The sequence below is a fragment of the Cuculus canorus genome, chromosome 19, assembly GCF_017976375.1.
Source record: "Cuculus canorus isolate bCucCan1 chromosome 19, bCucCan1.pri, whole genome shotgun sequence".
NCBI classification, from domain to species: domain Eukaryota; kingdom Metazoa; phylum Chordata; class Aves; order Cuculiformes; family Cuculidae; genus Cuculus; species Cuculus canorus.
In genome coordinates this window covers 6,298,855-6,317,322 of record NC_071419.1, presented here as the reverse complement: position 1 = coordinate 6,317,322, position 18,468 = coordinate 6,298,855, and the positions used below count along the sequence as shown (strand labels likewise).

At 45.8% G+C, this 18,468-nt stretch overlaps 3 protein-coding genes across 4 annotated transcripts in view; 2 read left to right on the top strand and 1 right to left on the bottom strand.

Annotated features, from left to right (window-relative positions):
* Positions 1-1,420: 1,420 nt before the first annotated feature.
* On the top strand, positions 1,421-9,309 carry PHYHD1 (phytanoyl-CoA dioxygenase domain containing 1). The gene is made up of 12 exons (XM_009569454.2): positions 1,421-1,525; positions 2,023-2,248; positions 3,082-3,240; positions 3,748-3,823; positions 3,954-4,001; positions 5,614-5,669; positions 5,844-5,906; positions 6,007-6,028; positions 6,369-6,497; positions 8,039-8,155; positions 8,299-8,425; positions 8,612-9,309. The coding sequence occupies exons 2-12, from the start codon at positions 2,216-2,218 to the stop codon at positions 8,655-8,657; spliced, it is 876 nt and encodes a 291-aa protein (XP_009567749.2). The 5' UTR covers positions 1,421-1,525; positions 2,023-2,215; the 3' UTR covers positions 8,658-9,309.
* Positions 9,310-11,443: 2,134 nt separating this feature from the next.
* On the bottom strand, positions 11,444-16,226 carry DOLK (dolichol kinase). Of its 2 annotated transcripts, none has more exons than XM_009569456.2 (2): positions 16,103-16,226; positions 11,444-13,458 (listed from the first exon to the last, which is right to left on the bottom strand). In XM_009569456.2, exon 2 carries the CDS (start codon positions 13,351-13,353, stop codon positions 11,782-11,784), a length of 1,572 nt encoding a protein of 523 aa, XP_009567751.1. In that variant the 5' UTR covers positions 13,354-13,458; positions 16,103-16,226; the 3' UTR covers positions 11,444-11,781. The 2 variants fall into 2 exon arrangements, with proteins under 2 accessions (XP_009567751.1, XP_053940317.1); XM_054084342.1 differs by lacking the exon at positions 16,103-16,226 and adding an exon at positions 14,176-15,325.
* A 154-nt stretch (positions 16,227-16,380) lies between these two features.
* Positions 16,381-18,468, top strand: part of NUP188 (nucleoporin 188) — a 28,911-nt gene continuing 26,823 nt past the window's right edge. The window contains exons 1-2 of the mRNA XM_054084416.1: positions 16,381-16,456; positions 18,157-18,211. Of these exons, the coding sequence (XP_053940391.1) occupies positions 16,431-16,456; positions 18,157-18,211 (81 nt within the window). The 5' untranslated portion in view covers positions 16,381-16,430. The remainder of the gene's footprint in view (positions 16,457-18,156; positions 18,212-18,468) is intronic.

Below are 18,468 nucleotides of genomic sequence, written 5' to 3'. Positions count from 1 at the left end.
CAGTTATTGAAGAGGGAAATTAAGATAATCGTGCCAGTCAAAAAGGCGGTTGAAACACTTGTGCTTTGTCTGCTGGAGGGGTTGCCTGTGTTCCAGGTGCCACTCACTCCTGTACCTTTCGTACAGACGTGGGATGGGTTTTGGCAGCCTCCAATGGAGTTTGCCAGAAGTGCAGTTTTCTTGGGGAGCTGGCAGGAGAAAATGTTGTTTAATAGTCTGCAAAAGAACTCTCGGAGGGGGAGGAAAGGAAGGAAAAGGGGGTCATTTCCCAGTTTTGTCCGAGTACTTTCTACTTTCCTTATTTAAACTTACTGGAACAGAAGGTATTGACAAAGATGACATCTTTCTCCCCGACTGTTTTTGGGCTTTATGTGGTGTAGGTGGTTTTCCTCTTGCTGACAAGGTGTTTCTAAGCCTCAAAATAGGAGCATGTCTGGAGCGGCAAAGAACTGGAGGACTCCTAAGGACAGACACTGCTGAATGCTCCTGTAACCGAGATGGGTTACCTCATAATTCAAGCAGTCTTGGGGTTCTTGCCGTGTTGCGTACCATGATCCACTCTTTATGTTGCTCCAAACACTCCATAGAACAGGAAAACTGTGGTTGACTGTCATGCGTGTGAGCTAAACCAGCTTCTGAAGTCACCGTGTGTGCGTAAGGTGGGGAGTGGAGAAGATGACGTACTAAATAGAAGGAAAAATATGCTTGGGAATTAGAAGTACACGACACTATCGGAGAGGAACCGGGGAGTGGCTTGGGAGTATTTGCCTCTCCACGACTGCTGCCTCCCCGTGAAGGGTGAGGTGAGTCCTCACCAGATCGACTCATGGGCAACAGCTACACCAGGTTTTTTTCCGCTGGTTACACAGCTTCCTTAAAAACAATTCACCTCCCATCAGCTGATGAGAGTCCTTAACCGGGAAGGAGGAACTGCTTGGTTATTTTTTGGTTTGTGTGGGTGGTTGATTGTCTCCCCTCTGTTTTTGTAGCCCAGTGGGTAAATTCTCTTGCAAAATTTAGCCCTTTAAACGGCTGAATTCCTATCCGCTTGTGTGCAGAGAAGCTGGAAAATAAGCTGTAAACGCTCAAAAAGAGAAAACATAGACTTCCCTTTCATTAAAACCCCAAACCAACCTTGAAGAAGGAGAGATTTTGATCTAGAATCAATTCCCTTACAGAATAGGGGACTTTATTTTTTCAAAGAACGTATCTTTAAGATGGATCTTCAGTTGCGAGCAAATATAATGCAAAGTAAACACCTTCCCAGAACAATTTGCACCCCCTAGATGCCCTTTCTTTGTGCAGTGCTGCTGAGAGAATGTTCTCAGTAGTTCCAGCAAGAGCCAAGCACTTTTTTCTGGAGAAGAAAATCTTCCCCTGGGATTCCTGTGCGATGGGAGGGATGTGTTGGTGGGGAGCGCCACCGCTGGGCTGCCATCTCTTCATCACTTCTGCCTTTTAGACCTGGTTTCTGCATTTTTATCTCTCCGATTTCAGCTGCAGCTTTGGGGTCACTTATTCACAGGTACGTTTGGAGTACGTTTGGAGAAGTGTGAGTTGAGCAAGCGAGGGTGTAAATCACCACAGAGCAGCCGTGAATGAAAAGAAGATATTCTCTATGAATTTTTCTGAACCCTTAGTGAAAGCTGTTTAGCTTTATCACCCTTTAGTCTGATGTTTGTTGTCTCCTGGAGCCCCTTCCAGGCATGGAAATGCAGGCAGGAGTTGCTGACTGAGCAGAAAGGACTCACTACGGGTTTGAATCACTGCTTTAAATTTGTTTCAAAACTTTTATATCTTTTCATCCCACTTAAATCTCATTTTACCTCCCTTGCCTTATTTTACCGCTGTTTACCAGCCTAACTGGTCTGGTTTTTAATCTGGTTTATTAATTAAAGCAGTGATTCCTCGTTGGAGTTAACTGAATCGTGTTTGTGAATGCACTTGAGCAGAACATTTTTGGCACTTTAAGTGATACCAACAGCCAAAGCAAAACTCTTCAACCCTGAATGTCCCTGCCAGGAACAAATGGCCAGAAATGAGGACAAAATTCCCTGAGAAGCAGCCTCGCTGGCTGCACCCCAGTCCAGCTGCCTGGTGCTTGCTGTTATCGCGTGCTGGGAAAAGGATCACGTGAAGAGGCGGAGAGTCAATCCCGCAAAGCCTGAGCTGTATCGTGGTGTTGCTGGTGGGATCCTGGGAGCTTTCACCTCTGATGGCGTTTGTAACTCAGGATCAGATCCAACAGGTAAGGAGCTGCGCTCCGGCGAAGGAGCACGGCTGTAGAGCAGGCAGGTGGCACTGCTTGTGAGAGACGGTCACTGTTAGTTACCCTGTGGTCAGATCTAGCAAAGATCTGCTTTCCAAACATTTCATATTCTCAGCTTCTGATATTTACCTTCGGTTTTGGTGTGTGAGGACCCCGTCGTGGCTACAGACTCTTTCACAGGGCGACTTGTTCCGCAGAGCTCTTAGAGAAATTTCTCTCATGCCCTTCTGTCTCTGCTGCTCTGCTCTCATCCGCCGAGTCAAAATCTGCCTGTCGAAGGATAATCTCCGGGGTATTCTATATAAAGAAACTGCAGTGCTACCAGAGTTCACTTCATTTTATACGGGATTGTGTAGTCAACTGTGAGAAATCACCTAGGGATTTTTCCCTTGGAGAAAACAATGCTTTCCAGCTTGTAAAGGATTTCATTCTTATTTGGAATCCAGGTACGATTGCTCTGATCATCTTAGCAGGCTTCGCAATTTAATAGTTGCTGGTCGCACACCTTAGGTAAGAGACCCTTATGCCACAAAGGCTCTACCGGTGGTACCTCCTCTGCTTTGTGGACTGAGGTGTTGCAATACATAGTTCTTAAATCTATGGAATCTAAGCCTGTTTAAGAGCAAACTTTTTAACAGTAGAAACCCTTCCTGAAATTAAAAGTTAAGAGCAGGTTGTCGAGCTGCAGAGCTGAAGTTGGGAAGCTTTTTGGACTGAGCTGAGTCACAGCAAAGGGCCAGAACTGTTTTCACTTGCTTTATGCTGCTTCCCCTGGGGACTCTGGAGGAGAGCGGTCACCCCGTCTTTTCCAGTTCTGCAAGGATGGTTTCCTTGTCCTCGAGCACTTTTTCACCACTGAGGAGTGTGATAGCATGAGGAACCAGATTCAGAGAATCGTAGCGGAAATGGAAGTGCCACCACACTGCCGCACCGAGTTCTCCACCAGAGAAGAGGAGCAGCTCCAGGCACAGGTACTGGGAAGGGAAGGGCTGTCCCCATCAAAGCGCTGGAAGGAGAAAGGAAAAAAGTAGATAGCTGCTCGGGATTCACTCTGTGAGAACTGAACGTGACACCATGAGGCACTTGCTCTCCAGGTTCATACAAATGCTTGGTGGTGGGTGAAGGAGGAGAGGGTGCGTCCAGCTCTGCTGGACATTCGGTCCCCACAGCTATCGCCCCTGGCAGCCACACAGATCACTTTGTACTTATTCTGCAGACAGAAAGTAGGTTATTTTCCAGGCAGCGAGTGAAGGAAGAATGAGGGTAGCCTCTTTATGAGAGGTTCTTGTGAAGTCCAAATCAATGCCAAGAGATTTAGTGCCGTGGAAAGCCTTTGTGTGAGTGGTTTCTATTGACTGTGTTTTGTTCATGCTGCGGCTTGATGGGGAAAAGATGCAGGTGAGTATCAACACCTTGATCAAAGGTTCATTTATCTTTTCACAAGGATGCTATCTTTACTAGGCTTTTATTCCTGACAGGGTAGCTCAGATTATTTCCTAACCAGTGGAGACAAGATTAGATTCTTCTTTGAGAAAGGTGTTTTGGATAAGAAAGGTAAGCCCTGGCTGGTGTTATCCACAGGGAGGGGACAGGAGTCGGCGGAGTGAGGGATCAGGGGCAGTTTCCAGCTCTAGGGATGATTCCTCCTTTGCAAACAATGTTAAATTCTGGTTTTGTTTTGTAGGTAACTTTCTAATTCCCAAAGAGAAGTCCATCAGCAAGATCGGTCACGGTATGTTTAAAAGAAGGGGTTTTGACAGGGAGGGACAAAATGAGGATGTGGTTGTCGGACATGAGGATTTCTCCAGACCTACTCACTTTAAATAACTGTGACCCTCTGAGTTGAAACCTTTCTGAGCACAGAAGCGACTTCTTCCCTCTTTGTTCCCTCCCTGTGCCTCCTGGGGCGACTACGTCAAATATCACAGAGCTCAGTCCTTCTTGCCATTGTGACAGTGCCCGTCTTTGCAACCCTGGGCTGTTTTACTCTGAGTTTCTGCATTAAGTCCTTCAACTTGATTTCTACACATCAGTCTGCTTCTCCCTAAGTCGCTCTGCCACAGCCTCTGCAATTCTCTCTGTGCTGTCCTTCACTCTCTGCTGTCAAAGGACTGAAAAATCTTCCCTTACAGTCTTTTCTGCAAACCCTTCCAGGAGGTTTTTCAGCTGTGCATAGCTCAGAGTCACTGACGTGCAAAAGCTTGGACTTCAGCCCTTCTCTCTTTCATGTGAGAGATTGTTTGCATGAATTTACCACCTCAGACTGGTCATGTTCAGTGCAGATCAAACCATCTTCTGTGTCCTGCGCAGTGGTGGGTTGCTGATGCTGAAGCTGTCCTACCTCCTTTGGTGTCACCAGCAGCACCTTTTCTTTACCCTCACTGGTTTCAGTTTGACTATTTTCCTCTCTGCCAGCAACCGAGCTTGTATTTTGACCCCTTTTGCTTTCAAACAATACAAGGAAAACGCAAGCAGGTTTCACTGCATCTGCAAGCACATGAACTTTGCTCTGGTTGAACTTCGCTAAACTTGGAAATTCAGTACTGAGAGTTCTTGGTTCTTTGGTTTTCTCAGGAAAACACTCTCCCCTTCCCCTGTGATACATCAGCTTTTCCACAGTGGAAGTGAAAACAACTGTAGATGCCTGCTGACTCAGCAACTTAACAATTCAAAAAGCTTCTCTTAGACTTATTTTTTTTTGTAATTGCTCATTTTTGGTCCAGCCTTCCCTCATCCCTTGCTCAGGAGCAGCCCCTGCTGGACCCAGTCGCGTGTCCTCCTGGTAGATTTGATCACAGTGAGATGGATTCATGATTCAAAGTCTTTGGTTGATGGTTTCGTTGGAGCCGGACTGTAGCAAGCGCCTGCATGCTGACAGCTCTGACTGCGGGCTGTGGCCCTCTGCAAACAGCACTGAGGATAAGCCCTAGCTCATTTTTGCAGTAATTACCTTTCTGTTAGTTCTTAAGGATCATATTTGTAAGCATCAAACTCATCTGTCTGCCTCGGGGCCACATGTAGTGGTTGTTGTGTTAGCGTTTGCCCCATATAATCCTTCATCACAGAATACTAAGTTTTTGTTCACTGTTATACACTATTTTTATGTAGCTGCAGTTTGTGGCTCAGCGAGTGATTATATCTTTGGTTTCTAAAGAAGATGGTACAAGCCTACAAGTGTTGTATCACCTCAAGCGTGCTAAGTCCATTATATCCACTCTTGGGAGGGATCAAAGTTTCTGGTTGCAATTGGTCTTGGTTGACTGTCGTCTCTGCAGCTCATTGAGTGCTGCCAAGTTCCTTTCTGTTAACGACATCTTCAGTGTGAACCTTTTGTCTCCCCTCAGCTTTACACGCTTATGATCCTGTCTTCAAGCGAATCACCCACTCCTCCAAGGTGCAGGTGAGCCGTCACCATTCGTAGTCTGGAAAAAACTAAATTATGGAGTAGTTAATGGAAATGTTCTAGAATCTTAAATGGGTAATTTTGTCCTTAAAAGGAAATTTAACTATCTTCAACGAATGATGCTTTGTGCACAAAAGCAGCAAACGTAAATTTTGGGAAGTTTCTTTACAGGAATTGGGAAGAAAACTGGGCCTTGAGAGACCAGTAGTCGTGCAAAGCATGTATATCTTCAAGGTACGGTAATTCACGTTGTCTTGTCACTCCAGAAATAAGACTCGGTTAGGTGGGAAGCTGTGAACAACTCTCTTCACACATCATCTTTCTTTCCCTGCAGCAACCTGGCATTGGTGGTGAAGGTGAGACTCGTATTATCCCTACAACACACTGCAGATAATACTCCTTTGGCAAAGGAATATTACCGGGAAAAAGGCTTAGAATCAGATTTAAGCCTGTGAGGTTTGTGGTCTGAACCTTCCTAAAATTATTAAAAAGCATCTGTGTTTTCCAGAAACATTCCTACCTCCTTCGCAGCTTGAGCAAAGCTTTTACGTTTGCAGCAGGCTGAAGGGTGTATTTTCATGTATGATTTCATATGTATGACAGGTGGGTGGGCAGGATAGGTCAGTTCAAGGAGAACAAGCCGGCTATCCTAGTAGAACTGATTTCTGCGGGTATTAAAAGGTCCTCTCGTTGCAGTGACACCACACCAGGATGCCACCTTCCTGCACACGGAGCCTCTGGGCAGAATCCTGGGGTTCTGGATCGCCTTGGAGGACGCCACGCGGGAGAACGGCTGCTTGTGGTTCATTCCTGGCTCTCACACCAGTAAGAATTGTGGCGTTTGGTGCGTGCTGTGAAACGTGTGCCGTCCTTGTGCCTAAGGGTGAAAGGGTAACACGGACCATGTTGTGTTCTCTGCATCCCACAGTGCCTGTGGAAGCGCACTGCTCTCCTTGTTTATCGAAAGAACAACTTTCTTTACTACTAAAGCCTCCTTTTATGCTGTTGCCAAATCCACAACTATATTTTTCAGCAGGTTATTATCTGCTTCACTTTGAGCTTGGCTACTGGTCCATCAGATGAGTCAGATATAACAATACTATTTAGTTTAAAAAAAGGTGGTGTACATGACTTGCACCGTGTCCAATCGATATCTAGCCTAGAAACAAAGAATCCAAAGCACCGGCGAAACGAAGGACAGTCCTTCTGAAATTTTATTTACACTAGAATCTGTTAAAGTGAGGCCCATTAAAACAGCTCTTGAGGCTTTTCTTTTCACGTCACTATTGTTTCAGAAGCTTCCTTTGCAGGGTTTGGACTTGGCCTTGCCAGGCCACTGAGATTTAAGGCTTTGATGTAATGAAGGTGTTAAAACCACTGGGTTCTTCCCTCCTGTGGTGAGACAGAGCATCGCTATGTGTTGATGATCCTTCCACAGTTTTGACTGTAGCCTTGAAAACATTCAAGTCTGATCTGGACTACAAAGAGAAATTCTCCTTTTGCCTTCCAGAGCAGGAATACGCTGAGAAACCTCTTTTTTTAACTTTTTTTCCCTTTTTCTGTCTTTATTTCCCCATCTGCTCAGAAAACTGTTTCTTTTCAAGGTTGCATCCTTCCCTCTAATGGTTTTAGTCTTGACAACTCTATGGAAGGGGAATAAAAACCTTCCTCGACATGCACGCGTCTGTCAGATATTGGTTTGAATATCAGTGAACAAAGTAGGCCTCTAAGTCTAAACAAGGATTGCTTGAACACCATCCAAAGCATTGGAGAGCAGTCAGTGTCCCGGGGGAGGGCACAGATTAAACCAAATCATATCCTGGAACAGCTCTTGTGAGTGATGAGCGTTGCCGTGTCTGTAACCACTATGGAATTACCCGCACTCTTTCCTGTTTTTCACTACCTCTACGGCACACTAATCAGCTTTAGGCTGTTAATCACTTAAGCGTTCACTCTGTGAGTGGAATCATAGCACTCTTAAGTTTTGCAGGCAGTCATCCCTCATAAATTCTGGAGTCGGCTGCGTTCTGATTGCAATTTATGGTCTTATAGAAAGGAGAAACGGAGCAAAAGTTGTCTTTGCATGAGTGTATGACTATTTGTGTTCCTAAGGGCTGTGTTATAATGCACAGAAATAGCCAGAAAGGCAAAAAAAGGTAGTTGTCTATTAGTTTTTGCCACAGCTGGAAAATCGAAACCTTCATTAAATGAAAAAAACCCACCCAAATTGCTAAGGAAAAAATATAATATACTGTAATATGACTTTCTGATCAGTGCCAGGAGAAATCACAGGCACTGTTCTGCTATGCAGAATGTCGCTAGCTGTTTAATTTTGACGTGTGTTTGCTTATTCTATGGATTTGCAGATGGAATTACCCGGAGAATGGTTCGTGCAGCTTCAGGTGCCTCGACATGTGTCGAGTTTGTAGGGTCAGAGCCAACCTACGATGACAGCCAGTTCATACCTCTGCCTATAAGTAAAGGTAAAACCAACCCCGACCAGTCTGCTTTACAGGTCAAGGAAAGCAAAAGAGCCAGAATGATATCTCAACGCTCTCAGCTTCCCTTCTATTTTAAAGCTGGCACTCACAATTCAACAAGCAGTACAGGTGTTTCTCTCAACCAGGTGGGCTCATTCTCATCCACGGGGAAGTCGTCCATAAGAGTGAACTGAACAGCTCGGAGTCATCTCGGCACGCATTCACCTTCCATGTGATGGAAGCCAAAGACACCAGCTGGAGCAAAGAGAACTGGTAAGCTCCCCATCCCAACGAGTGGCTGAGGAAACTAGAGCTTTCCAATGAGATAGGATAAACTTTTCTTTGTTGTCTCTATGTGTGTCTCAGTTTCTGTTGGTAGTACCTCAGTTAACATTGATTTCATATCGCTAGGACTGAAAACAACCTCTGAAATTCTGTTTTGACCTCTTTACTTTCTAGGCTTCAGCCAACTCCCGAACTGCCTTTTCCATCGCTCTACACTTGAAGTTAGTGATTGGCTTCTGGAGTCGATAGCTGATCAGTATTCCTTTCTGATTGTTTGTGTTCCCTTTAAATACAACCTTCACTACATCAGCGCTCACGATTAATTAATCCTCTTCTCAGAATGAGGACCCTTGACACGTTTGAACCCCCATTAGACAGAAACTTCTTCTACAGCATGTGCCCTACCAGTATGAGAACAGTCATCCAGTCCTTTTGGTAAAGAAACATCTTCAGTCTTGGGAATAGACCATTAAAGGCCATTGCACCTTGACCGGGACCAGTTAAGAAGTAATTCTTCTTGCAGCTACTCTCTATTTTCTTCTGTTTAAGTCTAATGCATTTCTTGGCTGTGTCGATCCTAGGAATGCAGATGAACGTGTCGTGTGAAGGTGACTGACTCTTACTCTTGCGTTTCTGTCCTGCTGTTTGAATAATAGTGATTAGGAATAATGCTGTTGTGGGCAAAATGAAGTAGGAAGTCTATTTTTAGAATCAATCTTCTAAGTATTTCTAGCAGACTGCAGCTGAGTGTTTGATCTCCGAGTGTGTTGATTACAAATATTACAGTTCTTACAGATTCGTGTTGGAATTATGGAAACAAAAATCCCCGATCAAACTCCTAACGTTTAAATAAAATAAAAATTTAAAGTCTCCTTTTTACCTTCCTCTTCTTTTCTTTGAGGAAGACATGGTGGGACCTTTTCCCAATGGATGGGACTGGTGTAAAGTTGGTTCGAACCCTCAGTGTGCACAAGAAGAGCTACCAGCACCAAAACCCCAACCAAACCAACTCAGAGCGAGATGAAACCTAAAGAATGTTAAGAAATGTAAGTTAGATGCGAGGCGAGCTCAAGCCTGTGTCCTGAGCTGAACAGAAGCTGCGTAGGAGTAATCTCACTGGCACTGCTGCAAGGACAACCCCGAGGTGTGAGAGAGGCTCATCGATGCATGAGTTACACCATAGTCCCCTTAAGACTTCTTCGAGTCCTGGCAGAGGGAGCCCCATAAAAGGCTGAATCAGGAAAAGGCTGAACAAGAAAAGTATTGACTCATTGCTTCAAAAGTATTTTGCCCATCTCTGGTGTTTGTTTGAAACAAAATAGTCAAACTTGGTTTCTTTATGGTAAGAGGTTTCCTTTCAGCCCTCTGGGCTTGCTGGGCGGTGCAGGGCAGGTTCAGCACAGCACAGATTTCGTCACAGAGGACTGAACCCGGGGCTGTAGCAGGAATTAGGAAGCCGGGCAATGGCAAGAGCATGAACCTTGAGTTCAAAGTCTCTGCAGGTGCAGCTGCTGCCCTCCCCTACCTTTTGTATGGTTGCTTTGGAAGCTGAGTGGGGTGGAGGGAAAATGACTTTTAACTCTAGTACTATTTCATGCCAGAGTAGAAGACTGTGACTCGTGACGGGAGCAGCTAAAGCTTTTTCCATATCTTTCCGTCAGAAGAGTTAATAATTTAGAACAGCACCTTTCTGCCGAGGAGCGGTAGTTTGTCCTCTGGTGATCCGCAGCCCTCTCTTCTGCAATGCACACCACCACCAAGTGCAAGTGCATAAATAAAAGCAAGAAGCTGGATTGGATTGGCAGGATTTCCTGTTAAATGTGAAGGAAATCTAGCGGAGTTATGATTTTTGGTTCCCTACAAAAAGTATCTGCCAACTTATTGCATTATTAACCAAACCCAAATCCAAACAGGTTTGACATTGTCAGGAAAAGCAGTACCAAATCCCAGGAGCCCGGCCCTGGCTGGGGTACAAATTAGGCAACGCTGTCTCGCGGCTGGTTGAGTCCTGGCTTGTTGCAGGGACAAAGGCAATCTTGGGTTCTGGCTCAGCCTGCTGGCCCGGAGCACTGGTTTCACTCCAGCCCTTGTCGTATTCTCAGTTATAACACAGTCTAAGCAGGGCAGTGGTTCTATAAGGGATTGTGGGCCGGCACAAAACTGTTCCCAAAAGTCAATCTAAGAAGTATCCAAAGTTAACTTCACTCCGCAGACAAGAATCCTGGAATGCAACTCTTCTGCTTGGACAATTCCCAGGGGAAGGGAAGAGGCAGAGAGTTACACAGGCTCGTGTGTGGTGTTCTAGTGGATGCTTGGCATCGTCAAGAAGAGATTGTCAATACAGAAGTGCTTAATAAGTAAAAGTCAGATGGGATTTCTTTGCCACAAAATGGGAGTTATCATTTTAACTAAATGGACAGAATTAAATCACTTACTTGATTTGCTGATAGAAGCATTTTTATAAATTCTTTGATTAAACATGTAGCTGAAGAAATGCAAAACGTCAGAAACCGTTTTAGTATTAGAAAAGTTTATTGACTTTAACAGATTCTCTGCTTTTGTGATTAATGTGTAATTAGTTTTTGTGACCTCGCTTAGCTTTTCCCTCTATATTATTATTCCAAAGTTTAAAATCTTGAAAAAGATTAACCTTCTTCTTGTTCCACAAAAATTCAGGGCTAGAACTGCAACCCCCGTGTTAGTTCTGTTTGGAATAAACGGGCTCTGACATTCTCAGATCTCCCCAACCCGCCCTGGATAAACTCAGCTACGGCAGCTGAGTCTGAACTGTTTTCATGTCCCCGTGCATCAGCTTGATTCTTGGTGATGGATATACTTGGACAGTCGTACTTGCTGTTGCACCCTCACTATAAAACATGCTTTAAATGCTCCTACAGAAACAAAGGATTCACATATTCAGCAAGACAAGACTCAGGACAACAAAACATGTTTTGGCTGTGTTACCATACAGAGGCGCAGCATCATCCGAGAGGTTTGTTCGTTTGTTTGCTTATTTATTTCTTTATTCTTCTCTGATTGACTTACCTCCTTTTCCTCTAGGCACCCAGAAGAAACTTAAATTGGATTGTTAAACAGCAATGCTATTTTTATTGGTCACGTTTGTGTTCCCGTGAAAACAAAGCACCTCACGCTGTTTTAACAGGGTGAAAAAACAAGACCAAACCACTCTTTATTTTAAATGGGTCTTTTTCATTTCTGTTTTTAACAATTTTATGTGCTGTACCAAACGTAGTGTTTAGATCAGCTTTGAGCTCTCGTTACGATGCATATTCTATTACCACTTTTCTCTAGAAAGGGAGAAACCTCTGTTCCAGGCAGTGCTTTTATGCCATAAACATTATCTGGAGGTAGAGAGGCAAGAGCAGATTATCGATTTGGGTAGTGTAAGCTTCCAAAAGAGAAACCAAACTCACAGATGCCAGAATCCAGGCATAGCTGGAGTTCAGGTTGACACTGCTGTCAAAGATTAGAATAAGCGCCACAGCTATGATCTGAGCAAAAATAGCTGTCATTGTCCCTTCAACGGTCTTCTTTGTTCCCGGCCACTTGATTTCCCCCATTGTGCTGCCAAAAACAGAGGCGATGGTGTCTCCTACCCCTACCGCCAGCACCCCGGAGTAGGGAACCAGTGCTCCTGCCCCAGACAAGGTCCCTTTTGGAGCACAAGATCTGGGGAATAACCATACTGGAAGGGACATGCCAAGAAGAAGATAAATATGAGTCAAGATTAGAGGTCCACTGTCTCTTTCATCCAAGAAGAGAGACAGCAAATGCCTAAGGGTTTGGCCAAATGGTTTGATCCTGAAGTACCGAACATACTCTAAGAAGATAAAGGCTGCCAGACACAGTACTGCAGCAACGTAGAGAAGCTGGCGGTCATAGATTAGTCCGGGAACGTAAGTAGCTACAACAATGAAATGGAAATATTTCCTAGTTATAGTCGAGGCCTGGTGTTTTTTAGATTCGGATGATCTCTTAGCATTCTGGTAGAAAACTACGCCACATGCTGAAGCAGCCAAAAAGGTCCAGTATACAAGAAGGTAAACTCTTGTCTGTGTCTGAAACAGAAACTGGAGTAGCCAGAACAAAGGGTTCCTCTGGATCAGCCGGTACAGCCAAGGCATGATGACCCCTAAGCCTAGCACTGCTGTCATCATGTGGAAAAACAGGGAGGAGATCCACGTACCCGAGTCCATGAAAATGAAGAGCACAGTGAAAAAAAGCCCAAGAAGAACAACTCCAACAACTGCCACCAGAAGGAAAAAGTCTATGGGATCACCCCTGCCCTCAACTACATTTAGTGAGCGTTTAATGAGCTGATTGAGAACAAAACTGATGCCTCCGAGAACAAGCAATGCTTCTCCGGGAGTAAAACATCGAGGTAACAAGTACAGCAAGACCATACTGAGGTAGACAAAAATTAGCAGCACCTCTAGGACCTCTATCACTTCTGAAACAGTCAAGGAGTGCTTCATGGTATAGATAATGACACTGCCAGCAATACCGGTAAGTATGCAAGTGTTGGTTGGCACAGGTTTTGTGATGCCAACTGCTATTACAGATAAAAAGAGAGCAACCAGCATGCCGGTGGAAGCTACAATTATGCCAAAACGTTCGAAGTACACGATGCCAGCAGACCTGCACCTCTCCTTCATCACTATCCCCAGCAAGGGGATGACCATGCTAGCTGGCAGGAGGCCGCTGTTGGCTGCTGTACGGAACTGGAATACAGCCCCACCCTGCTGGAGCAGACGGTCCCATTTGAATTGGACATAAAAAGCCTGGATGGTGAGAGCGACGGCACACCAGGAATACCGGTCCCACACTACTGCGTGCACGCAGAGAACGATGAGGAACACAATCAGGGACTCTGCCAGCACTGGCTTGTTTAACATGATTCCAGTCCAATGCGGCTCAAGCTTTCAGAGTCTTTCTCAGGAGTCCCAATGTGCTCAATAGTTGTCCATTAGGAAGAATCCTCCTTCATGCTACTGCAATTCCTATTTAGAAAAAAAGAAAGAGCAAATAATTAAAGCAACTAGTAGAAAAGCTAAAGCTTTCACGCAGCTGTTTCATCCTTCAGCTCAATTTAAACTGACAGCTCTGTGCCAATTGTTAAATGTTGATACACAGGTGAATAAAAGAAATAAAACCAGTGAGGTAATAGATCAGCCAAAATTGACACCCGGCTCTGAGAATCAGAGCAGTGAGCTTGCAGTGACAGAAATGACCCACCGAATACTGGGGTGTTCAGATGCAGTTTTCAATATTTCTGTTGCAGCAGCTTTGAACTGAAATGTGAAGCAAACAAGCCACAAATATTCCCCGAAGGCTTCACTGTGATGGCATGAATTTGCAATGCAATCAGTTTAAAAGTTTAAAGGTAACCTTAGAACCTAATTTTGTATGTGGTTTTCACTGTATTTTTACACAGTGCTCCTCCTTTAATTAAATATTTATCTTCCCATGGCTGTGCAACCCCCCCAGATACCTCTCTCTCTCCTTCCGTTACTGGTGTCTGAATGTACCAAATACTTCCACAACTGCAGCGGATGTTTTACAATGCTGAGTGGTATTTACAATATAAAAAGGAAAGAAAACATCACAATCATTAAAAATCATCAAATGTCATCCTTTATCTACTTTTGCTCTATTACCAAAACTGTCAAGATAAGCAAAGTTGGAGATCTGAGCACAGAAAAATGAAACGAACAGACCTCATCTTGCCTGTGGCCATGAGAGGATGTTCAGCACAGCCTTAGTATTAAGCTGCTTAATTTATTTTGCTTCCACAGCACTGCTGGGTCATGTTTGTTACAGAGATATTGATTCTAAAAGACACTTCTAGTCCATCTTGACGTATTGGCAATATTCTGTTTAACTCCAGGCTGTGTTGTAGCTGTATGCTTTAACCGTTACACAGCTTCACCTGTGAGTAAATGGAGCCTGATTTAGTCTTCCTTGTTTTTAAAGAAAGGTACCAGCTTCATTTCTCTTGGATCCATGGCACAGACCCTGGCACCTATCTTGATTGCTATTTTCACAGCAATAACCCCTGCACTGCCGTTTCACAGAGACTTTAGATCTGCATAAATAAGTGAAATATTTTAATGCTAGTCAGTCATTAATGACACCAGACAAATATTAGCAATCCTCAGCCCAAAAATCCATTTTTCATAAGAGATTTGTTTAACCTCTGGTGTGCACAGTTTTCCTCGAATTCTTTGAGCAAACCTAGTAAGACCTTCTTGATCATGAGCTAAAGCTGTCATTGTTTTCGATATTCACTCACTTCCGTGTCTTACTGACGCTTACTCTGTTTACAGCACTTCAATGTCTCCGAATCAAGGCTCACAGCCAATGACAGCTCATTGCAAACTAAATGTTCCTTTAAACTTCAGGACTGTAAGATAAACAGTTGAGCTAATCAGCAACACACATAACAATTCTATTAGGTTAAATCACATCTTGCCTTCTTTGGAGTTTTGTGGGTGTTCAAATGCTGTGCAATCCTCACCAGCGTCTATTGTTTTATTTCTCTTTATCCATAATTTGATGTTATATCTTAGCAGTAACCTCATATTAAATTTTGCTCCTGATATCTGCATAAGCTCACTCACAGAAGGCTAGAAGTTTATGCAGAGTTCTGTTTTGGGTTTTCATCAGGTACTGAGAGGTGTCACGAGCTTAGAGCTGATCAAGACTTTGGTCTCGATATGACTGGTAACTACTAAAGTGCGTACTCTCGAACTCCCTTCCAGTGTGGGTCTGGAAAGTTTTGCTATTTATGACTTTGTATTGGAAACTTAATGATTAATAGATTGTTACGGCATCTTTATTTTTTTATCTTGAAATATACAATTGCCAAACATCTTGATTGCTTTTATTGTTACTATACAGGCAGGTCAGGCCAAATGTAATCTTTCTGGGCACTGGGGAGGGGGAAACTCAAGGTTTATCTGAGGAGAGGCAGGGCCAATACTGCTCACTTGTCAAAGATTAACACGAGCTCACGCTCTGTCTGGCAACTTTATGGTTGTGACCCAGCTCTTGCAGTAATAACAGCACGCAAAGATGACTTCCCCCAGCTGGCAGCGTGCCCGCTGGGCTATCGGACAGGAATTTCGAAAGCTGCTGACCTGCGAATCGGCAACACCACGGATTTCACTGCTGAATTAATTCATTTTCCCTTGCCAGCTGCAATTCTGTCCTCTGCACCCTCTTCCCGGGAAGGCGAAGCTCCTCAGCGCTCCTCCTTTCTCCTCATACACTGGCCGGGACCCACCGCTCTCCGTTTTCTGCCTATTTTGTGATCCCCATCCCGGCTGCTCTGGGTGGGGAGGCTTCCCCCTGACGCGTTCCCAAACGCCCCGCAGCCCTTGCCTCGCTGCAGCACCGGCCTCTTGCCTCTCTTCCCTCCCTCCACTGCGGCGTTGAGGCCTTCCTTAGCCCTGCAGGAGCCCCCCCTTGGCTCTGACCCTCCGTGCCCCCCTCGTCTCCTTTCGCCCTTAGCTGCGGCAGCCCGTGCCTACAGGGGCGCTGCGGTGGCGCAGGGGCCGCAGCAGCCGCTGGGAGCGCTCGGAGGCTCCGCTGGCGTGATCCCTGTGTCCCGCCTCCCATTCCGGGAATGCGGCGCTCACCCACCTGCCAGGACGCCGCCATCTTGGCACCGCCGCCTGTCACATGACCTAGACAGCCGCGGTGGGCGGGGCCAAAGGGGTGCTCCAACCACGTGACCGCCCCTTGCCTCTGTGTCACGTGAGCGAGGGGACACCAAAATGGCGTCGAGCTGTGCGGGGGCGGGGCGGCTGCCCAATCACGTGACCGCGCTGCGGGGAAGGGGCTGGGGCCGCGTGGCCGTGGTCACGTGAGAGGGGGCGGGGGGGCGGAGCGGCTGCCTCAGCCACGTGATCCCGCCGCGGGGAAGGGGCGGGGCCACGCGGCAGGTGTCACGTGATAGAGGGGCGCCAAGATGGCGCCGGGCGGGCTGAGCGCGAGGTGCGGGGCCGCGGCGGCCGCTGCGGGGCGGGGAACGGGGTCGGAGGGGGCGGCCTCGTCCTTCGCCGCGGGGTCCCCTCCGTGGTGAGCGGGGGAGAGGGGGAGGGCAGTGAGGCGCCCCGCGCCGAGCGGAGCAGGGACGTTAACGGCAGCGCGGCCCGCTCCGGTCTGGCCCCGCCCCTCGCCCAGGGCGCCCCCGAGCGACGGAGTTCGGGTGTTGGCGGGGGATTTCGTAGCGGTTTTCGCGTTCTTTTCGTCCTGCCGTGCTGTGAAAAGGGACGCGGGGCTGTGTGCGAGCGGCGGCTTGGCGAGGTCTCAGTTTAGGGGGTGCCTGGCGGGGCTCCCCGAGTCCTTCTGAGAGGGTGAAAGTCACAACGGAGTCACGAAAGATGAGGCAGGGAAGCGGTTTGGTGACTCCCAGGCTCAGCCATCGCTTCAGATCGGTGCCTTCGTTTGTCCTCAGCACACTTTTTGATATTATTGTAACATTTTTAGACTCTAGAGCGTTCTTCCGTGTCTAATTTTTATTAAATTAATGTGTGTAAGCCCTAACGGGGACAAGAACACCACTGTTACATGTGATCCTGTAAAGAGAGCTTGCCTTCCTTGGCTCTTGTGGAGTCTAGTTAATGAGTTGGCAGCAAATCCTGGTCTGTTTTATTCACGGAAGAGGTCAGGAGGGAATGAAAAGTAGGTGGTGTGGCTCTGCTGGGCTGAAGAATGGAACTGCAGAGTTCTGTTCTTTTCGTGGTAAAATTCTGTGGCTGTTCCAGTGCTCTGTGTGGGCTGGAGAGGTTGCACCCATAGTGGGTGGCCAAACAAGCTGAAGTGAGGGAGGAATTAGCCGGTGAAAATTGCATTGGTAGGTGTACGGAAATAATAGACGTTATCATTCTGTTAAGTGGCACCACGTGTCAGAAGTTGCAGATGAGTTTTGCTGCCATAGGGAGTTATTTTGATGAAGCTGTGCTAAAAATAAGTCAATGAGTGTTCTTGTAGACAGTCTTTGCGTGGGGAGCTGTGGTGTTTAACTCCTCATTTGCATTACATTGCTATCAAATCAGCATTTGTCTGAGCTCCCAAAATACTGGTTTTGCAAACATCCTTTTTCTGAGCTGCGGTAGGGAGACTCACTTTTCTTGGATGTGTATGGCAGGGTCAGGGTTTGGTCTGTGATACCTTATAGCGCAGACTGACTTTTCTATGGAGTTTTGGGGGAGAAATAAGAAGCCAAGGGTAGATGTTCTGAAGATTTGTGGCAAATCATTCTGCTTTATGTAAAGGTATTGCAGTTTTTCACTTCACCCAGCTTTATGTTCCACTGAGAGCAAAGGATGAAACTGTTACGAAAGAATTCTATTTGGAGGAGAGCATTGAATGTAACTGAGTAAAATATTCTGTATTTTTATTAGTATTTTTTCCCCAACCTCAGACATCCACTTAGCAAAATCACTTTGAGCTAAGAAAATGACCTGAAGGTGATGCTTCTTTGCTGTGAGCTGCAAGTGTATCGGTTGTCACCCTCTTTGGGTATTTCCCGAGTTCTTTCAGGACATCTGAAACCGGTCAGCTGAAAACTGATGTTCCTTAAATTAGTTTTCTTGTATTGCAGTGTGATCTGAGTTAATTGCAGGTTTGAAAAGATGTAAGCAACAGTGTTCATCATTAAAATACTTTCTACCTTGTCCCTTCCTATGCAGGAGCAGCAGAGAATTGTGGACGATTCTCCTGGGCAGATCAGCTTTAAGAGAACCAGTAAGTCCATGTCTTCCGGAGCAGGTTTACTCATCACTGAATGGATTCCATGGTGAAATGTATCGTTCGTACATCTGTTTGAATATTAGTGAGACGTTTTGCTGCTTTTCCCTCTTCCTCAGTGCGATTTTTGTTCCTCTGTCTCTGCTACTTGTTCATTCTTCCACTCCTTGTTTGTAGCTGCCTCATGAACTGCCTGGAAGGGTGTGTGTGAAAAGGTGGTTCCCTTTCTGGAGCGGACACAAGTGCTGCTTCCT

What these genes read in the sequence shown, in the direction of transcription:
- PHYHD1 (XM_009569454.2), top strand. Translation starts at nt 2,216, where the DNA reads ATGGCGTTTGTAACTCAGGATCAGATCCAACAG. An exon ending in CCCACTCCTCCAAGGTGCAG is followed by an intron (nt 5,670 to 5,843) that starts GTGAGCCGTCAC and finishes GTTTCTTTACAG; the next exon opens with GAATTGGGAAGAAAACTGGG. An exon ending in ACCTCTGCCTATAAGTAAAG is followed by an intron (nt 8,156 to 8,298) that starts GTAAAACCAACC and finishes TCTCTCAACCAG; the next exon opens with GTGGGCTCATTCTCATCCAC.
- DOLK (XM_009569456.2), bottom strand. Translation starts at nt 13,353, where the DNA reads ATGTTAAACAAGCCAGTGCTGGCAGAGTCCCTGATTGTGTTCCTCATC.